General features: G+C 38.2%; 1 protein-coding gene and 1 pseudogene across 1 annotated transcript; both read right to left on the bottom strand.

Annotated features, from left to right (window-relative positions):
• On the bottom strand, positions 1-2109 carry LOC109796785 (large ribosomal subunit protein eL13z). Its single transcript, XM_020356578.3, has 5 exons — positions 1969-2109; positions 1413-1528; positions 1150-1283; positions 531-689; positions 1-394 (listed from the first exon to the last, which is right to left on the bottom strand). The coding sequence occupies exons 2-5, from the start codon at positions 1519-1521 to the stop codon at positions 173-175; spliced, it is 624 nt and encodes a 207-aa protein (XP_020212167.1). The 5' UTR covers positions 1522-1528; positions 1969-2109; the 3' UTR covers positions 1-172.
• A 10023-nt stretch (positions 2110-12132) lies between these two features.
• Positions 12133-13516, bottom strand: LOC109796468 (hypothetical protein At1g04090 pseudogene; annotated as a pseudogene).
• Between the last annotated feature and the right edge of the window lie 7829 nt (positions 13517-21345).

The raw sequence follows: 21345 nt of genomic DNA, 5'->3' as shown, positions 1-21345 counted from the left end.
TCAAAGAAAAACAAAACAAGAGTAATAACTCAATTAACAGACTTGAGTTCGACAAAAAAACTGTAAGAGTGATATTTTAAAACTCATGATCATCATAAAGCTAAAGTGCAGAATCTCAAACAAAAATTTCTCCCAACTACAATATGGATTACAAACTAGCTTCTCAAGGACATCATTTCTTATCTTCTTTTTCAGCTTCAGCAGCTTTCTTTAGGCGGGCACCATAGTGGCGTTTGTTGGTGCGTTCCAGACGAAGCTTATAATATGCTTTGAATGCTTTCATTTCATCTGTTACCTTAACAAGATCAACAGATGGCTTCTCCCTCACTATGGGCAAGAATGGACCCTGAACTTGAGTGGCATTTGCCAGTTCTTCAGGGCTAGAATCACCAGCCTGCAAAAGAAAAATAAAATTAGGGCTATAAAAACCTCAAACCTTGATTTTGTTGCCAACTTCAAAGAAAGGATCAACATAAAATAGAAAGCACACATAATCACCAAACTAATAATTAAAGAAATAAGCATATTACCTTGACCTTGCGTGCCCGTCTTGGGAACACAACCAACTTGGCCTTATAAGTTTTCAGCCTCTGCACATTAGCCTGCATACTCTCCAAAGAACGATTCTTGCGGCGATGATCAACAGCAATGCCAATAGTTGGAGCAAGTTTTTTGGGAATACCAGCAGCCTAGAACAAACAAAAGAATTATTGTCAGGAAGAATAATTAGAGACAGAATTTCAGATGTTTTACACATTTTAAATGTAATTACTAGCTTAGTTTTTCATTTATAAACTGAATGAAAACAAAGATCATTTATAATTTTGAAAGAAATCAAAACTACATACAGCATAACTAGCAATGAAATGTTCGTGGGGTACAATATAAAGCTCTTCCATAGTAAGAAGCCAACAAGAAATAATGCACAGGCATCTCTTTGTTAACTTCAGATATTCATGTACCAAAGTAGCAGCCTTAGCATGACAGGTACAGACAGCTATAAGGCTATAACAGTCAAGTTCATTGGTATTTGATAACATTAACAACACCCTAGTTACCCCCACCAATCATGGAATTATTGTAAGCCATAACTTGGTAGCTGCCTAATAGGTGCTTTTGGGAGAGTGGGGGAAGAATAAGTCATTTTACCTTCAACTCTTCAAGAGAAAATCCTCTCCCAGCTCTTACTTTCATGTTGTATTTCAAAGTTTGACCGTGAACAACAGGCCTCAGAGGTCCACCAGTTGGCCTGGGGAAAATCTTGACAGCCTTCTTCTGCCGAGCTGAAAACACAACAATCATTAGTCACACAACCATGTGCTAGTTTCTTGAAAAACAAGTATTAAGCCAAATTGATTAACTAATTATCACAACAATATTAAAAAAAGAACAAGAAATAAGGTAAAATTTACCTAACCGTCTTCTGGTCTTCCTTGCTGGTTGATTAAACCAAGTCTTCACATAGTTTTGCCAGTGCTTTTTGAAGTGCCCATTTGGGATCACGTTGTTATGCTTAACCATGACTTACCTATGAATGAAAAAAATAACAATAATAGAACAAAGAAAATCACAGGGTCAACATAACATCATATAAAAAGACAAATCAACTACAAAGTCCAATTAAACATACCATGTCACCCTAACTAAACCCATACCCACTTGATATTCTGCATAACAAATCATGCTACAATGATACCAAAAGAAAAGATCCAATCTATCAACCATTATCATCATCTTTCATACATAAATGACTATCACCGTTTATAATCTTTCACTGTAAATTTTTATACAAACATCAATTTAATGGAATGTTTGTGTAAATGTTTTACAACAACAGTGAACAAAACATATACATCTGAATATACATTGGACCTATTTCAAGGGCTTTTAACCCAAAGAAAGAAGCTTAATAATTTGAGAGAAAATAAAAGTGTGAAAGTGATGAAGAGGAGGGAGTGGTAAAGGAACCTGCGGATGGTTCTTCAGTTGAAACGCCAAGGAGCTTCCTGTGTGGCTGCAGCTGCGCAGATACGCTCGGCAAAGAGAGGAAGGGTTAGTGTTAGGTTTTTAAAAGAGACTTCTCAAATGGGCCAACCCAGCCCGTTAGACCTTTAACGGGCCTCATAAAAAAAATTCTGTTAGCTCCGATGTGTGAGTTTTTTCTGGTGACAGGAGATTATTCATTTATTTATTTACTTAAAAATACTTTTTAAAATTACAAAAAGACCTTGTTTAATTATCATAAAAAAAAAAAGACCTTGTTTAATTCTTTCATGATTTCATATTTCTTTAAAAGCTAACACTTAAATATATGTATTTATGTATTTCTACGTGCTAATTATTTATTATATAGATTATTTTTTAAATATTAATATAAAATTTATATAAATATATATCATATTTATATTTATAAAAATATTTTATATTATGATGTAAGATAATTTTAAATATTTATAATTTAATTTAAAATTATTAAATGTAACTTACAAATCAATTAATATATATATAACACAAATAATAATCTTGCTCGAAAATATTTTTAAGAATTTTTCTTCGACAAGAGAGTTTTTTTAGGATTCTTTTAATTTTATATATAATTTGATTTTTATTTATTATAATAATTTATAAATTAAATTTAAATATTTTAAGATAAATTATTAATAAATAAAAAATAATTTTTATATTATAATATATTTTATTTATCCTAAATCCAGGGCTAAATGTTTTATATTATGATGAAAGCGTCCTCCTTGCCATGGCTTTTACTATTGGAGTTCTGGTTAAAGTTGATCGAAACACTATACGATTGAGAGGGGCAGATTTGCACGAGTTTGTGGGTTGATTGACCATTGTAAGTTTTTTTTAAAACTAATTATGTAAATGAAGCTATTTTAGAATTATCACAACGACATTAATAGCACGTATATTTTTTTTTTTTTTTTAAATAGCTTGAATTTAGTGGTGTAGATGTTGCCACTAGTTATTTCAACTTCTCAAATGACTTAAAAAAAATTTTATTTTTATTTTTGCAAAAATAAAAAATAAATATTTTTAAATAAATTTATTTTAGAACTGATCATTTAAAATATTTTAATAATTTACAAAAAAAATAATTTTTTTAAAAATAACCCAGAATAGTTCATTGAACCAAAATAAATTAGTAATATTTTGAAAATAAATATAAATAAAAATAATTACCATTCATAAAACTCTACTTTTATAAACAAAAACTTTTAAAAAACTGGAAAAAATATGTTAAAAAAATGTTAAAAAATGAAAATGAAAATGAAAAATATGAAAAAAAAAATGTGGATCAGACTATAACGACATTAATAGTACTTTATAAAATAAATTTAAATAAAAATAATTAACATTAAAAAATCCATTTTTATAAAGAAATTTTTTTAAAAGTGAAAAAAAAACTATAGAAAAAAAGCCGTTAAAAATGAAAAAAAAAAAAAAAAAAACTGAGTCACAGAAGAAAAACAAAGTGAAAAAAATAACAAGAAATCAGAAAATAAAAAATGTGTAAAAGATGAAAAGAAAAAAAATGAAGGAAAAAAAAATAAAAAAAATGCAAGAGAAAAAAAATTGTATAATTAAAAAAAAGTGAGCAAAAATTGTTAAATAAATCTGAAAAGAAAAAAAAAAGGAAAAGAAAAAAAATAAGTGAAGGAAAAAATGTAAAACAATGCAAAAGAAAAAAATGAATTATAAAATTAAAAATAAAGTGAAAATAAATTATTAAAATAAATCTGGAAATAAAAAAAAATAAAAAAATGAGGTACTGCACCTTCCTCATTGCATGATTTCCACGTGTCATTTTCATCACAAAACCAACCAATAGGGATTCAACATGTGACACCCAAACAGTAAAAATTATATTTTTTTTATAATTATATTTCTTATATTAAATAATTCAATTCAAAAATAAATTTATTTTTTGCTTTATTTTTTAACAATTTATGTTAACTTTAAGATTTATTAAATAAATTTAATTTTTTAAAAAATGTTATATGTTAAAAATTTAAATAAATTATTTTTTTAAAAAATAATTATTGATGTCGTTATAGCATGTAACGACTTTATTTAATTACTTTTTTTTATAAAAATCTTTTTTAAAAGTTATAGTTTAAAGCGACTTCGTATAAATAAAATTATTTAATTATTTTTAAATTTATTTTTCTAAATTATATTACTTTCATTTTTTAAAACATAAATTAATATATTACAAATTTTAATATATTTACATATTATATAACAAATTTTAAAAATACAATTATGTTTCTAAGGAAAATAGTGACTTTATGTTTAATATTTTTAATCAATATTTATAAAATAATTTTATTTATTTAATAACTTATGAAAAATTTATATTATACTGTTAATAAAAAAAATACTTATTTTATTATATTTATATTTATAATTATATATATATATATATATATTATAATCATATTTTTCATATTAAATAATTCAATTTATAAATGAATTTATTTTTTATTTTTTTTAATAATTTATCTTAGTCTTAAAAATTATTAAATAAATTTAATTCTCTTACAAATGTCATATCTTAAAAATTTAACTAAATTATTTTTAAAAAAAAATAATTAATCTGTAAAAACTTCGTTCAATTATTTTTTATAAAAAGAATTTAGACATTATAATTTGTAATGACTTCGTACAATTAAAATTATTTAATTATTTCTAAATTTAAAATTTTCAAATTATATTATGTTTATTTTTTAAAACATAAATGAATATTTTAAAAAATTTAATATGTTTACATATTATATAAAATAAATTTTAAAATTAATATTTATAAATTAATTTTATTTATTTAATAATTTATGAAAAATTTATATTTTGCTGTTAGTAAAAAAATTTACTTACTTTATTATATATATATATATATATATATATATTTACCATTATATATTTTATAATAATATTTTTTATATTAAATAATTCAATTTAAAAATGAATTTTTTTCTTTATTTTAAAACAATTTATGTTAGTCTTAAAAATTATTAAATAATTTTAAATAATTTTTTTAAAAAAATAATTAATTGATGTCGTTATAGCCTCTAGCGACTTCATTTAATTATTTTTTTTAAAAAAAAATTCTTGGCACTATAGCCTGTAGCGACTTAGTAGATATAACATTAAGCCATTGTGTGTTGTTACTGGCTGTAGCGACTTTAGTTAAAGTGCTACCGACTCTGACGACTTTTACAGCATGTCTTTCATGGCTTCTAAAAAAAAATATTACACGTGGCACTAGTGTCGCTATGTTCCTTAGCGACACTGTAGTAAACTATCTCGAAGGTGTAAATAATTTCAAAACAACCCTATTTACATAATTAATTTTAAAAAGAGCCTTACTATAGTCAATCAGCCCGAGTTTGTGTTGAAATAGTTGTGGGCAAGATTAAAGTGAGAGATCAATGGTACAATGTTGAGTATGAGGGTCTTCACATTATATGCACATATTATGGGTGTTATGGACATGTTAGTCATAATGTACCAAAGTTCCACAATTACATGTTCATGGTGATAATGGTGTTGAATCCCACTCTAACGATATTTCTCATCATTCAGTTGTATCTGGTACTAGTGTTGACGACATTAACGTGGACAGTTGCATGGTGGACCAAGGTTGCCTTAGAGTTGACGTTCATGAGACAACAAAATCTATGCATGGGGAATGAACAACTTTAAGACCAGTGGGCTCTCTAAGCCCAAGGTACTCTTCATTTGGACTACTCTATCATGAAGAGGAAACATAGTTCTAATTGTATATAGTTTGTACATAGATTCCTTGTATAGGCTTATTTTTGTCTTTGTATTTGTGAGGCACTTTATTTCATGTTGTAGATCATTGTATATTATTTTTAGGGTAGGTTACTTGGAGACTTTTACTCCATTTAACCTAATTTTGAAGTACACTCATTTTCTATTTTTTCAGTAGTAGAAGTGGGGGTGACATTTAGTAATGCTTGAGGGTGTGACTAGTAATTGGGTCAGAATTGAGCCTAGACAAAATTTTTGAAACAATCAAAGTGAGCAAAATGGACCTTTGGCCGCCTAGCTTGCCTAGTCTCCTTTCCTTGGCCGAATTTCTTCCCTACCTTCAAAGCTTTGAGAAGCTTGTGCTACAAGCTTCTCCTTAGCTTGCTTCCCAAGCAAGCTAAGTGAGAAGCTTGCTCCACAAGTTTCTTAACTAGCTTGGACGGTCAAACAACCCAACCATGGTTCCTAGTGAACCATGGTTAAGGTTAGCTTGCTCCCTAAGCTACCTCCTTCTATATATTTGTAACTCCAACTCTTTCTCTCATTTTTGACATATATGAGAATAAGAATTCAGAAATTCTCTCTCATTCAAGAGTCCCAAAAATCATGGAGAATCTTCCTTCTCCTAGAAGCTTCACAAAGGAACTTCTCCTTTGTGCTTGGTTCCTCAAGTTTCTCTCCTTCTAGAGAAACCGAACCTCTTTGAGTTGCATCTTCAAGATTTGAAGCTTGAATCTCCTTCATTCCTCCATTGACGTGAAGAAACTCAAGAGAAGAAGGGATTTGGACGGTTCAACTTGGAGAAACAACAATCTTTTTCAAGATGTTCCATCATTTTTGGTATCAGAGCCTTGGTGCTCTTGAGGTTATGTGTCATACCATGGTTTCACTTAACCTTAGGCTAACCCATGGTTCACTTAACCTAATTTTTCCCTATATATTCTACATGGCCGAGACTTGTAGCCACTTTTGGATTATATACATGAGATTTCTCCTCTTAGAACTCTCTCCCTCCGAATGTCACTTGATCCTTTCTCTACCCTTTTTGAGCTCCTCTCTTTGTAGAGCTAGGATCACTCATCTTCTTCCGGACTTAGCAAGAGCAAGCCTAGGTCACATTGGTGCTTCTTAGAGTCTTCATCCTTGATATCTCTCCAAGGAATCCGAGAAGCATTGAAGGAATTCTTGAGATTTCACAAGTGGAATCTCATCATTAGCCCCCTTTGGAAGAGTCTCATGCCCACTAGATGTGGCAGTGCAAGTTAGAGTCCCTGTACATAAGAGGATAAAATAGGGTTTTTTAATCAAGAGAGTTTGTTTTGAAATGTTTTTCTCTTGATTAACAACTTCTAGAGAGGGGACTCCTTTCTCTCTAGAATTCTCTTTATCCCTAGTTTTCATGGACTTTTTTTTCTCTTTTTTTTTTTTTTTTTGAAATTTTCTTTCACCTTCTCTTTTGAATTTCATTTGTGCTTGATCCTCTGCCACGTGTTGAGGAGAAAGAGGATGAAGCACAAATTTCTTTTCCTTATGTGTAAAGGATATCTCATTAGTAAGGCCATTGTGCATAGTTTTCTTATCATATTGTCACGACCTTCCTAACAAGATATGACAAGCTTCCATTGGTACTATATCACATAGCACCTCATCTTCATACTTCCCAATGGAAAGCTTGACCTTTACTTGTTGGTCAACTATTAGGTCACCATCCTCATTAAGCCAATGAAGTTGATAAGGTTTAGGATGGGGACTAGTAGTTAAGCCCAACTTCTCAACCAACCTAGTGCTACAACAGTTGCACCATAATCCACTATCAACAATGAGAGAACATGCATTATTTAAAACATTGCATCTTGTATGAAATATGTTCTCCCTTTGTGATATAGTACCACTTGGTTGGTTGTTGAGGAGTCTCCTAATCATTAAGAGCTCCCCTTCATAAGGAAAAGTAACCTCCACATTTTCCTCATGCTCACTTGCTTCTTCCTCACTATCACTAGAGGAAGTAGTAGTCTCTTTTTGACTACTATAATTGTCATGTACCCTCATGATGATAACTTTCTTTGTGGGACATTGGGAGGCAATGTGGCCTCTCCCTAAACACTTAAAGAATTTAATATCACTAGTCCTAGAACTAGTGTGTGGAGTGTCCTTCCCTTTTTCTTTGCCTTTTTCTCTTCCTTTTTCTCTAACTAGATCCTTGGAGGGTTCAAAAGCTTTCTTCTTTTCAATATGTTTTCCCTCCCTCTTGTGATCTTTTCTTAGGGATGAAGAGTGGGAGCTTTCTCTTTTAAAAGAGGATTTTCTCATTTTCTGTTGTTACACAAAGTTGGACCAAGTCATTTAGGTCCCTGTAGGGTAGTAGCTCCACCTGGTCTCTTATCTCTAAGTTAAGACCACTAAAGAATCTAGCTACATAGTAGCTTCCTCTTCTCTAATGCAAGCCCTCATCATGTAAAGCTCCATTTGTTGCCTGTACTATTCTACAAACACATCTCTTTGTTGGAGCCTTTGGAGCTTATTCATAAGCTCCCTTCCATAATAGGTGGGAATATGCCTCCTCCTCATGGCACTCTAAATTAAGATCATTCCAATATTGGATAGGAGGGTCATTATAGAAGTGCCTTTCTCTCTCTAAGGTTGTCGACCAATACATGGCATGCCCTTGGAAGCTAAGGGTAGCCAGAGGGACTTTCCTCTCTTCACTCACCTTGTGGCAAGCAAAGAGTTGCTCAACTTTCATCTCCCAATCTAGATATGATTCCACATCATCATTTCCAAAAAATTGTGGGAGGTCAACTTTGACTTCCCTAGGTTTAATGGTTCTCCTAGGAGGAGGTTGATAGTGGTTTCCCATGTTTAGACTCTCATTGGGAGAAGAATATTGAGAGTGTGAGCTCCTACTCCTTCTCTTTTGTTTTCTCATCTCTTCTTTAAGTTTTCCCTTTTCTTGTCTAAGAATCCTCAAATCCTCTTCAAGGATAGCAAGTTGAGCCTCTCTTTCAATTTTATCCTTTTATTTTTGAATGGCTTCTTGCTTCCTCCATAGTTTAAGTGATTTTAGCTCTTTAGTGATATAAGAAAGACTTTTTGGAGAGCCATCACTTTCACTATAGTCAGAGTTTTGAGACATTTTTAAACAAAAAGTATTTTCACACAAAAATAATTTTTAAGGAAAATAATATTTTTTTGAAGTGCTTGACTTGGCACCTAGAGGTCTAAGAGTACAAATTGAACTATGGAGGGAGGTGAGCTACAAAGAGTCACTTAATAACCAAGCCTCTTCAAGTAAAAATCTCTAAACCCCCTTGTACTTTTGTCTTGCACAAAGCAATTTTCACAAAGAACATTTCAAAAAGGAAATAACAAACAAGTGCCTAATGTGTACAATTATTCAAGACTTGAAAACATAAATTGCTTGAAAACATAAATGGCATGAAAACATAACTTTCTTGAAAACTTAAATTGCTGAAAACATAAATTGCTTGAAAACCTAAAGACAAGAAAACATAAACTAGGCGTTTAAAGCAAGTAACCCTATGTGAGAGCTTGGAAAGTACCAAGGACTTCCAAGGACCACTCTCACAAGCACTAAACGGATTTACCTAATTGAAAACACTAAGGAGAGATGGAGATACACCAAAATCACTCCAAGACACTCCTAAAAAGGCCTTGTACAAAAAAAATGAAAGAAATTGAAATTTACAAGAAATGAGATGCAAATTTACTCCAAAGGAAATGCAAATTTACGCTAAATGAAATTAACAATAAATGAAATTAGTGGCTGCACCTAATTTTTAAGAAAAACAAAATTAGCCACTAAATTAGTGACAAATTTAGAGATGGATTTAGAAATGAAAATTTTTGAAAGCAAAATTTCCATCACTAAATTTGTTCCTAGTTCCTTGTTTTCAAAAATTTTTCTCAAAATTTATTGCTGCTTTTTCTTCCAATTCAGCCACCAATGTTGCAGCTCTCACAAGTGTGTCACTTCTCTTTTAGAAGTAACCTTGATGTTGGTTACTCCTAGGTGTTTGGTTCTCAAAGCTTTCTTCCAATGGAGAAGCAAGCTTCCTAGGTCACCACCAAAAGCCTTCAATGTTGGCTTCCTTTGAACTTGACCTTCCACACCTTCAAGAAGCACTCAATACACCTTAAGTTGCTGGAATATTAATGCAAAAACTGAAAAGGAACAATTAGGAACAACTACACGAAATGGTGGAAGTAGATGAGACAATATTAGAAGGAATTCCAAAAATTGACAAGCAGAAATTAAGGCACCAAAGAAAGGTTAGCACACAAAGGAAAACCTAACAATGACACTAGCGATTACAAAACAAGACTCAAAGCAAAGGAAAACCTAACAATAGCACACAAAATAAAAGCTAAGATTACAAAACAAAATAAGACTCAAAGCAATGATATATGTGGCTGGACAGTTTTCAAACATTCAACACAAACCAAAACCGAGAGCAAACTAGTCAAAAATTTTCTACTCCTTGGCTTTTTCTTGTGTTCTTTCTTTTTGTTTTCTTTTGTAATTTCTTTTGCACTTTTTTTTTCTTTTGACACAGGAGTTTAATGCCTTTTTCAATCAATATTAGTCTCGGATTTAATGAATAAAATTGATGCCTAAATTTTCCACAAAACAAGAGGTATGCTAGCAAAACTTATTTTCTAGTGCTTCACGCATTTTGTACTATTTTTAGGTCATTTTTCAAGCACTCTTTCCTTTGTTTTTCTAATGCTTTTAGAACACAAATACCTCTGTTTTGCCTTTGTTTTGAGGACTTAAAATGTGTTATAAGTTTCAGCCACAAAGCAAGACTCAAAGAAACCTAATAGGAATAATGTTTAGAAAATTTTTTTTTGACAAACTTTTTAACGTGACATAAAAGAAACCTAACTCTAGGAAATTTGCTAGAACTAATAGCAAATTATGAACTCAAACATGTAAATCAAAAGCACATATAGGTAGGCACAAGAATATCAAACAAAAACTGCACCAAGTATTTGACTCAAAACAACACAAAAACAAAGGTTAAACAAGCTAGTCTAGGATTCAATGACATTAAAAGGACTACACATGACTTCTAGACAAAACAATTGATTCAAAATCAAAACACATGCTATATGAATTGTTCAATCACAGACTCATGCTATTGGAATGGAGAAGACTCAAGAAAAACAAAATGCACAAGCATAGAAACCTAGGCGCACAAACAAATTGATTCAAGAAGATAGGAAACAAGCAAAAATCATGAATCAATTACTTCACATGTGACATAAGGATCCATCAAAATATGTATTAGACTTAGATCCATACAGAAAACACAATATTTGACATAGAACAAGGAAGAAACAACACGGATTCAAGAAGAAAAGTTAGAACACATAACCTCAAGAGCACCAAAGCTCTAAATACCAAAAATGATGGAAGAAACTTAAAGAGGATTGTTGTTCTTCAAGATTCAATCCGTCCAAGACCTTTTCACTCTTGAGGAGACTCGGTTTTGATGCTTGAAACACCTTGAAGGAGTTTTCAATGGTGGAGAAGCACTTAGGAGGTTCGGCCACTCCAAGAAGATGAAGAAGCTCAAGGAACCTTGTTCAAAAGTTTGAAGAACCTTTGAGAGAAAACCTAGGGAGAGGAAGCTCCACGGTTTTGGTGACTTTGAGAAGAGAGAATTTGTATAAAATTCTGAAGTTCATTCATCAAAAATGAGCTACAAGGTGAAAATTACAAATATATAGGGATAGGTAGCTCAAGGAGAAAGCTAACCTTAACCATGGTTCACTAGGAACCATGGTAAGGTCACTTGACCGTCCAAGTGAGTCTAGAAGCTTGTGGAGCAAGCTTCTCACTTAGCTTGCTTGGGAAACAAGCTAAGGAGAAGCTTGTAGCACAAGCTTCTCAAGCTTAAGAGAGTGAAGAAGAAACTCGGCCAAGAAGGTGAGCTAGGCTAGGCAGCCATTTGGCTTGTTTTGCTCAATCCGATTTTGAGAAAAATGTTGATTTGGTTTATTTAGGTTCATCTAATGTTGATGAGACCTAGCTAAATCAAATCCTTGAAAAATTAGGAGTAAAACAAGTCTAATATGTAAAATTTTGCCTAAGCCCAATTCTAGCGTAATTATTAATCACACCCTCAAGTATTGCTAAATGCCACCCCCACTCCTACTACTCAAAAATAGAAAAAGAATTTACTTCTAGGTTAGGTTAAATGGAGTCTAAGTTCCCAAGTAACCTATCCTAGAAACATTATACAATGACTAATAAAATGCAATAAAGTGCCTCACAAATACAAAGGCAAAATTAAGCCTATACAAGAGAACTATGTATAAATTATCTACAATTGGAACTAGGCCTTCTCTTCATGTTAGAATAGTCCAAGTGAAGAATACCTTGGGCTTAGAAAGCCTACTAGACTTCAAAATGTCCAACTCCTCCTGAATCCTCCTGGCCATAGCTCTTGCAATTGGGCCTTTGGCCCATGGTCCATCAAAGAGTAATGAACTTAACTTTAGCTCTTGAAGGCCCATTGAATGGGTAGAAGACCCATATTGCAATGTCAGTGAATCCTCCAAGCATTGGCTTCACATGAACATAACTTTTAGCACTTTGCAAATCTCCTTTCTTGACCTTCTCTTTATTGGATGCGTCAACAAGTAGGTCCAACCAATAGGCACCATCAGTGTTATGATCTTGAGGGAGGTTAGTGCCATTTGGTGCTATTGTGACAGGATTTGACTCTTGCCCTTTCTTATATAGTAGTGCCCCGTTGGAGAAAAACCAATTCATAGAAGATGGTAAGTATTTTTCATCAGGGTGCAAGCACATAATTGGAGAGTAAACTTGGAGTATTGCCTTGATTTGTTGTAGATTAGGCATATGTTTTGGGATAGCATTGTTGGTTTTCAAACAAGAAATACTTGGACAAGCAATACTTGGAGGGTTGATGGTGCTCCCATTTTGAGCAACAAAGGTGCCTACTCTAACACTAGGAGCTTGGATTCCCCTATTGCTGGGTCTAACATCATAAACACTGAAGCTTCCTGATTTTCAAACCAATGAACTTGTTTCACATTGGTCAGTGAGGTCTGATCTTACACACCTAATTTTGTCAAGGGAAGGCTTGTTTGGTGTGTTGGTGACAACATGGCCCAAAGCTTTGTACCCATCAGGTGATATTGGATGCCAAACATAGATGGGACCATCTTGGCTAATCTTCAATGATGCACTGTTCCATATAAGTGTGTAATCAATTTGGTTGCTTTAAAGTGGAGTTGTTTGTACTTTTAGATACATTTTTTGACACAAGAACTCATCCAAAAAGAGGCTTGTTGTTGGGTTGACAGTAGCTACCTAACATAGAAAAACCTTGTGGTATTCCTGATGGTTCAAACATGATGAAACCTTTATTGTCAGGTCCACCACCATAGGTGCCCCAAACTTTGTTGAATGTTGATATTTGAGACACTTGCAACCCACCTAGATCAATTATCCCTCTTATAAAATCACCACCTGCATGTACCAATCATAATTATGCATATACTAGATTTTTTTACAATAGGAGAAAATATGATGAATCACATTATGGATACCTGGAGGCCAAGATGAATTTGAAATAGGTACAGGAAGTTTGAATATGGTATCAATGGGGAGAGTTTTCTTTTTCTTGAAGAAATTCCCCTCACTTGTGGTAAGAAAATCATTATCCATTGTTAAGTTTTCCATTAAAGAATGAATGTCAAATTTCATATGGCTATTAGAGAATAATAGAGGTTTTTGAAAGAGGTGTAGTATATTCCTTTGAGGATAATTTTGAAGGTAGCTAGAAATATCTTTATATATATATATATATATATATATATATACAAAATGTAAGAGTTGTTCCTAGGATGTGTCGTACAAGGAAGCTAATTTGGTTACATAGACAGGCTTGAAAACATTGTTCAACTTCACTCATACACCAAGTTGTTTATTAAACAAATTGTTCCTATGTTAGGATACACACTTCAATTATCCTTATTGTCCCGGGTCGGGTCTGGGTCTGCGTCTTCTCGATCCTATCCGAATAGTCCGAAGCGGGGGGGGGGTGTGCCTGCAAAGACACTCCAACGCTCAAGTAAGTGCTAGACGTAATAAATGCGGTAGTTGAAAGTTGGTTACATACCTCGTTGGGGCTCTATTTATAGGTGTTCTTATTGGGCCGTGATTAAGGATTGGGCCCCGGAAAATTAGGGGGCTAATCCGATGCATTATGTTAATTAAGCTCTCCGTAATCATCCTGGCGGAGGTGCTGAGCTTGACCGACCACACCGACACGTCTTATTCACTTTATGAGTGGTCGGTGGACTCGGGTATTCGGCCTAAGCATTCACGGGTTCGGGTGTTCGGCCTGGTCGGCCACCATACGGTATACAACCCCCGCAGCGTGAAGGATGGGGAAGACGAAGACGGTACAAAGCACGTGGTTCTCGATGTTAGAGAATAATAAGGGTGGGTTTCTACTGGTATTTCGTGAACTAAAGTTTAAGTCAAAATCCATGACGGAATTCATGCCGAGGACTCTGTTGGATGATGTCTAGGCCGAGGACTTAGACGTGCGAAGTCACGCCGAGTCCTCTTTTGGATGATGCCTAGATCGAGGACTTAGACGTGCAAAGTCACGCCGAGACCTCTGATAGATGGTGCCTAGACCGAGGACTTAGACGTGCAAAATCACGTCGAGTCCTCTTTTGGATGATGCCTAGGCTGAGGACTTAGACGTGCGAAGTCACGCCCAGACCTCTTTTGGATGATGCCTAGGGTGAGGACTTAGACGTGCGAAGTCACGCAGAGTCCTCTTTTGGATGATGCCTAGGCCGAGGACTTAGACGTGCGAAGTCACGCCGAGTCCTCTTTTGGATGATGCCTAAGCCGAGGAGTTAGACGTGCAAAACCTGCACCGAGACCATGACCAGTTGGAACTGGTACCGAGACCTCGGCGGGTGTGGCATGCCACGTTGGCCCTAGCGGTTACAGACTCAACGGTTACTAAATCTGGACCGTTGGATGGCCCAGATCGAACGGTTAGGGTTTCGGGGCGTCCTTTCACCTCCCCCGTTTACCTCACCTATAAATACGGGGGGCTGCGTGGGAATTTACTTGTTGTAAATTTTCCGAGCGCTCTCGAAATCAAATTCGTCCGAGCTCACCGATCAAGGTAAATTTTGTATTCTTTATTTTTAGTAATAAATGGACAAGGGTTACTCTTCGGCTAGGAGTTGGACATCGTCGGAGGCGTCGGGCGCTGAGTCAGATAGAGAGGGGTCGGATTCGAGTGAGATATCGAGGTTGCCTCCGCTGCAATGTGAAGTGGTATTCCCTTTCGACCACCCCGAGCAGGAAGATAGATGGGATGAAGTGGTCGAGGTATCGCCTCCTGTGACCTTGGCTATGGCTTTGGCACGGGCCACCGAGGTAGATGATAGAGGCTTAGGTCGGGTCGGCCAACCTGACCTGCATGCTAAGGCCATTCAGGTCGAAGTAAGTGGAGACGAGTTGGAGGTACGTGACGATGCACGAGGTAAAGGTGTGGCAGGCCCGAGCAGTCGGACAAAGGCAAAGATTGATTATGGCACGGTTGAGATGTCCGGGTATGAATGGGTGGATGGAGAGGTCGGCATCTACTTCTCCAAGTTGTCCGATCAAGGTTTGTTAGACACATTCGTGTCTTTGGAAAAGTGCTTTGGGAGTGAGGATGAGTTTTCGTTACTCGCCGAGGGGTGCGTAGACGATGGGCCGGACACGGACTTCGTGTTTTTGGAGCCGGGGCTTGATGAAGATGACCACTTTTACGCTTACATGTGTTGGTTCGATGACCTCGGCATACAGTTGCCCTTCGACGATTTTCAAATGGGGGTGCTTCAGATACTCAACGTGGCGCCGACCCAGTTGCATCCGAACGCTTGGGCCGCAATGCAGGCATTTCATAACCTATGTCTGTGCCTGGGTCTCACTCCCCGACCCCTGGCCTTCCTTTATTATTACATCTACCGGTCGAGCAAGCCGGTGAAATGGGTGTCATTGGCTCAGGTACCAAAGCGGGGATTCCTCCGGGCATTTACATCCTCCTACAAGGGGTTTAAGAATGGCTTCTTCAAAGTCCGTTGGGGTCGGAATTGAAGAATTGCTTTTATGACCGAGACGGAACTCCTTTATTTCCTTTTTACTGGACGAGGCGACCGATGCGCTTTAAGGCGATACCAGAATCCCAACTCCCTGCCGAGGACAAAGAGATCATGGATCTCCTCAACCAATTATCGAAAGGCTTGCTTGTCCGAGGCCTTTTGGACATTTTTGAGACGTCTCATTTCGAGATGGCCTTGCTAGGTATGTGTTTTAGGCTTCGGTAATTTTGTAGTGTTTTGAATTGATGTTAAGATTTATTTTGTTGCAGGTTTAATGGCCGGAGGCAAGTTAGATGTGACCGCTATGCTTGCTCAGAGGGCGAAGGCTAGCGGGAAGGTCCCGCCGGCGAGGTCAGCTTTGAAAAATATGCGAGATAAGCCCGCCCACGTGATCATACCCTTGGCCGATGCCAGGTAGAAGGGCAGCACTTCGCGGGTGAGGGTTGTCGAGCACAACATAGAGCCAGAGCGTCCGAGCTCTTCTACCAAGCGCTCGAAGCAGTTATCACTGGAGCAATCGGGTTGCGGCAACTTCGCCATCCCAACCGTCGTCGCCGTCTCGAACTTCCTTGCTCCCAATGTACAAACCGAGAACTTGGTCAGTCTGGACCTTGCTACTGGGGGCGGGCTGCAATATTTGGAGGGCATATCTGCCAAGGCCGCGTATAAGCTTTTCTGTGAGCTTGATACTCGGACCTCCCTTGTTGCCAAACACGTTATGAACAGGCATGTCGTTTCGGAGGAGAGGATCTATGGCCGACTCAAGGAAGCCGAGGCCACAGTGAAAGAGGCGTTGGCTGCGAATGCCAAGTTAACTGAGTCGGTTGAAGAACTGAAGAGGGTTGCCGACGCCCATAGAAGGGAGGCCGACGACTTGAAGTTGGCAGTGCAACGAATGAAGGCCGATGCTGCCGCGTCCGTGAACGAGATCGCTCGATTGAAGGAGGCTGCCGCCAAGTTTGAGGCCGAGGCCACGGAGCAAATCCTCTCCCAACATGATTCTGGCTTCCAACATGCGGTCAGGCAAGCTTACCACTTTTGCGAGGTCCCTGCTGATTTTCAATTTGATGTTAGCCGAGACTTCCTCGGTGGTAAGTTTATGAGTTATGCTGAGTTCCCTCAAGGGGCCCAGCCCGACGCCGAGGCCCCTCGTCAAGGCATTTCCACTCAAGCTGCCGTTGAACCGACCGAGGAGGAGGATCAGGTTGTTGATGTGGTCGATGATGGGAATCCCGAGGACTCGACAGCAGTATAGTGGTCAGCTTTGTAGTGTTAGGCTAGGATTAGGACTTTTTGCTTCTTTTGTAACCGGGCCGTAAGTGCTTTTTATGACTTTGGCCATTGGTGCCGGTGCGTAGATGATGATGATTATTTTTTGTAAGTAGTCGTTTTGGTCGGCCATAATGGAATATTTTCTTTTTTGCCGTTTATAAATGCCTAATTGTTAAAATAGAATGACTTCATACTTGGCCGAGGAGGCCGACTTCGCGATTTGATCAGATATTGAAGCGTGGTGTTTGATTAGAGTGTTCGGTTTGAACATGCTTGGCCGTGAAAGCGATTTGATACACGTGCAGATCGCGTGAGAGTTCTCGGTTAGAGGTTGTTCGGTTTGTACATGCTCGTCCGTGAAATTATCGATTTGATACAGTGCGGAGCGCGTGAGTTCTCGGTTAGAGAGTGTTCGGTTTGTACATGCTCGTCTAAAATTAGCGATTTGATAGTGCAGAGCGCGTGAGTTCTCGGTTAGAGAGTGTTCGGTTTGTACATGCGCGTGAGTTCTCGGAAAGGGGTTTCCCGTGTAGTCGACTGGGGTGTGCACCTGTAGGCCCACAACACTTTGGGCAACTGCTCGGCCCACGCTCCTTTCGCATCTCCTAGTCGCTTCTTCAACTCTGTCAGGATAACCTTATTGGCTGACTCGGCCTGACCGTTCGTTTGTGGGTGCTCGACCGATGTGACCCTGTGCTGTATTCCTAGGCCGGCTAGGAACTCGTTGATTTTTCGGTCAGTGAACTGAAGGCCATTGTCGGTCACAAGGGTGTGTAGGATGCCGAACCGGGTGATGATATTCTTCCACAAGAATTTTTGAACTTGATGAGCCGAGATGCACGCCAAGGGCTTGGCTTCGATCCATTTGGTGAAGAGGTCCATGACAACGATGAGGAATTTACATTGCCCCTTGGCAACCGGAAAAGGTCCAAGTATGTCGGTCCCCCACGTGGCGAACGGCCATGCGGAAGGGATGCAATGTAGTTGCTCGGCCGGTTGGTGGATCAAGTTGCCGTGCTTCTGACACGGCTAACACTTCTTCACAAGCGTTGTGCAATCGGTGCTCATGGTCGGCCAATAGTACCCGACTCGTAAGAGTTTGGAGACGGTCGTTCTCGCTCCGGAGTGCGTTCCACAAATACCTTCGTGAACTTCTCACATCACGTAGTCGGCCTCGGTGGGGTCTGGGCATTTGAGTAGCGGGGTAGAGAAGCCACGCCTGTATAACAGACCAACCATGATGACATATCTACTGGCTTGGGTCCTCAACCGTTTGGCATCGGTTGGGTCGTCCGGTGTGATCCCCTTGGTGAGAAATGCTTTAATTTTGGCCCGCCAGTTAGGGGGGGCGTTGGGATTGGCTTGGTCGGCGTCGACGCTACCTACCATTTCTGCCTCGACACTAGGGTGGTCGATCTCTTGCTGGATGATGGTTCTTAATTGGCCCGGCTTCTTGGTCGCGGCTAACCTAGCCAACTGATCGGCTCGGGTGTTGTCCTCGCGCGGGATGTGCTCGACCGACACCTCCTGAAAGTTTGCCCTCAATTTTTGGTAGGCATGGTAATACTTCATCATGTTGTGGTCTTTTACTTGGAAATTACCACCCACTTGCTCGGCCACCACCTTGGAGTCGGTTCGACATTTGATCCGCGAGGCGCCCATGTCCTCGGCCAGCCTTAATCCAGCCAGTAGATCTTCATATTCAGCTTGATTGTTTGAAGCTTTGAACCAGAAACGCAAGGATTGTTCTAAATTTATCCCCTAGGTCCTTCTAGAATTACTCTTGCCCCACTTCCCTGGCCGTTCGAGGAGCCGTCCACATGGAGGGTCCACCAATGTTCTTCGAAGTGACCATGCGGGAGCAGCTCGTTCACGAAGTTGGCTAGGCATTGGGCTTTGATCGGTCCCAGCGGCTTGAAGGTGATGTCGAATTGTGACAACTCAACAGACCAAACCATCATCCTCCCGGCTAACTCAGGTTTGCCTAGGACCTTAGAAATTGGGCAATCAGTGTGTACAATGACTCGATGGCTCTGGAAGTAATGCCGTAGGCGTCGTGATGGAACTAGTTGAAGTAGATTGATGTTTCTTCAAGAGTTCCATGCTAAGGACCGAAATGCCTTGAGGTTTACTCCTTAAGATCTCTGAAATCTCCTTTGAAGAAGCTTCAATGGAGGTGAAGTCTATGAAGGAGGTTCGGCCACTCCTTAAGCTTGTGAAGGAAGCTTTAGGAACCAAGCCAAAAGTAGAAGCACTTTGAGAGAATCCTTAGAGTGAGGCTTCTCTTCGGTTTTTATGACTCTTGAGTGGGAGAGAAATTTAGATTATATTTCTCAAATTTGTCAAAAGTGAGTACAAGAGTAGGAAAATCAAATATATAGGGGAAGGTAGCTTGTAGGAGAAGCTAACCTTAACCATGGTTCACTAGGAACCATGGTAGGGTTAACTTAAACTCCCACGGTTTAGCTAGCTTGTAGGAGAAGCTAACCTTGACCATGGTTCACTTAAGAACCATGGTAAGGTAGGCTTAACCTCCCTTGGTTTAGAAGCTTGCAAGGCAAGCTTCAAAAACCAAGAGGAGAAGCTTGAGAAATTCGGCCAAGAAGAACACTTGGAGCTAGGCGGCCTTGGTCTCAAATGGCTCCATGATTTATTTTGAAAATCCTTGATTTGGTTTAGTTAGGTTCATCATATGATGATGAGACCTAGCTAAATCAAATCTATGAAAAATTAGGAGCAAAATGAGTCCAATATGTAAAATTTTGCCTAGGCCCAACTCAGGCCCAATTTCTAAGTACACCCTCAAGCATTGCTAAATGTCACCCCCTTTTTCCTACTGAAAAAATACAAAATGAAAGTATCAACTAGGGAGGTTAAATGGAGCTAGACTCTCCAAGTAACCTACCTTAAAAACAATATACAATCACTAGGAAAAAGCAACTAAAGTGCCTCACAATACAAAGGCAAAAATAACCTATACAAAAGACTATGCATAAACTGTACAAATATATGAAAAGGTCTTGAAGATCATCCCATTCCTCTTGGTTCTTTTAGGATATCACCTCTTGGATTCCTTGGCCTTGGCCATAGTCTATCACGTTGGGAAGTGTGTACCAAGCATAGGGCCACCTTTTCTATTAACTGGTACCGGGTTTCAGGGTCTTGAAGTAGTCGGCTGACAAAGTATATAGGGACTTGGCTGCCCTCCTTTTCCTGTACCAGGACCGAGCTGATTGCTTCCTCTGAGACGACCAAGTACACTTCTAGTGGGCATGAGGGGTCGGGCCTCGTTAGGATCAGCGGCGACGCCAAGGTTGTCTTCAATTCTGTAAAGGCTCCTTCACACGTCTCATTCCACGAGAAGGCCGAAGTTTTCCGCAAGAGCTTTGTCATCGGGCTGATCTTGTCAGCTAGGCGAGGGAGGAATCGGGACAATGCAACTAACCTTCTGGACAACCGCTGCATTTCCTTGAGATTGTTCGGACTCCGCATATCTAAGATAGCTCGACATTTATCTCAGTTTGCCTCTATTCCTCTGGCTGATAGCATAAATCCCAAAAAATTTCCTCCTTTTACTCCAAAAGTGCACTTTTCGGGGTTAAGTCTCATGTTATGCTTGCGCAACTCTCCGAAGATTTTGGCCAGGTCTGCTAGGTGGTCAGCCACCGAGTTAGACTTCACCACCATATCGTCTACATAGATTTCAATGTTGCGCCCTATCTGTCCTTGAAACACCTTGTCCATTAGCCTTTGGTAGGTCGCTCCGGCATTTTTCAGTCCGAACGGCATGTCCTTGTAACAGAAGTTGGCGTTCTTGGTGATGAACACCGTCTTTTCCTCGTCGGTCGGGTGCATCTTTATCTGGTTGTAACCGGAGTAGGCGTCAAGGAAGCTAAAGATGGAATGTCCGGACGTGCCGTCGACCAGTCGGTCAATGCAAGGGAGTGGGTAAGCGTCTTTGGGGCAGGCTTTGTTGAGGTCGGTATAGTCGGTGCACATTCTCCATTTTCCACTCGACTTTTTGACTAAAACCACATTTGGCTTGTAACAATTTTTGTACTTTGGTGTTAGCGGCTTTCCTCTTTTCATCACCCATTTTCCTCT

Source organism: Cajanus cajan, chromosome 5, assembly GCF_000230855.2.
Source record: "Cajanus cajan strain Asha chromosome 5, NIPB_CcT2T_4, whole genome shotgun sequence".
Lineage (NCBI taxonomy): Eukaryota > Viridiplantae > Streptophyta > Magnoliopsida > Fabales > Fabaceae > Cajanus > Cajanus cajan.
This window is presented reverse-complemented; position numbering and strand designations above follow the sequence as displayed.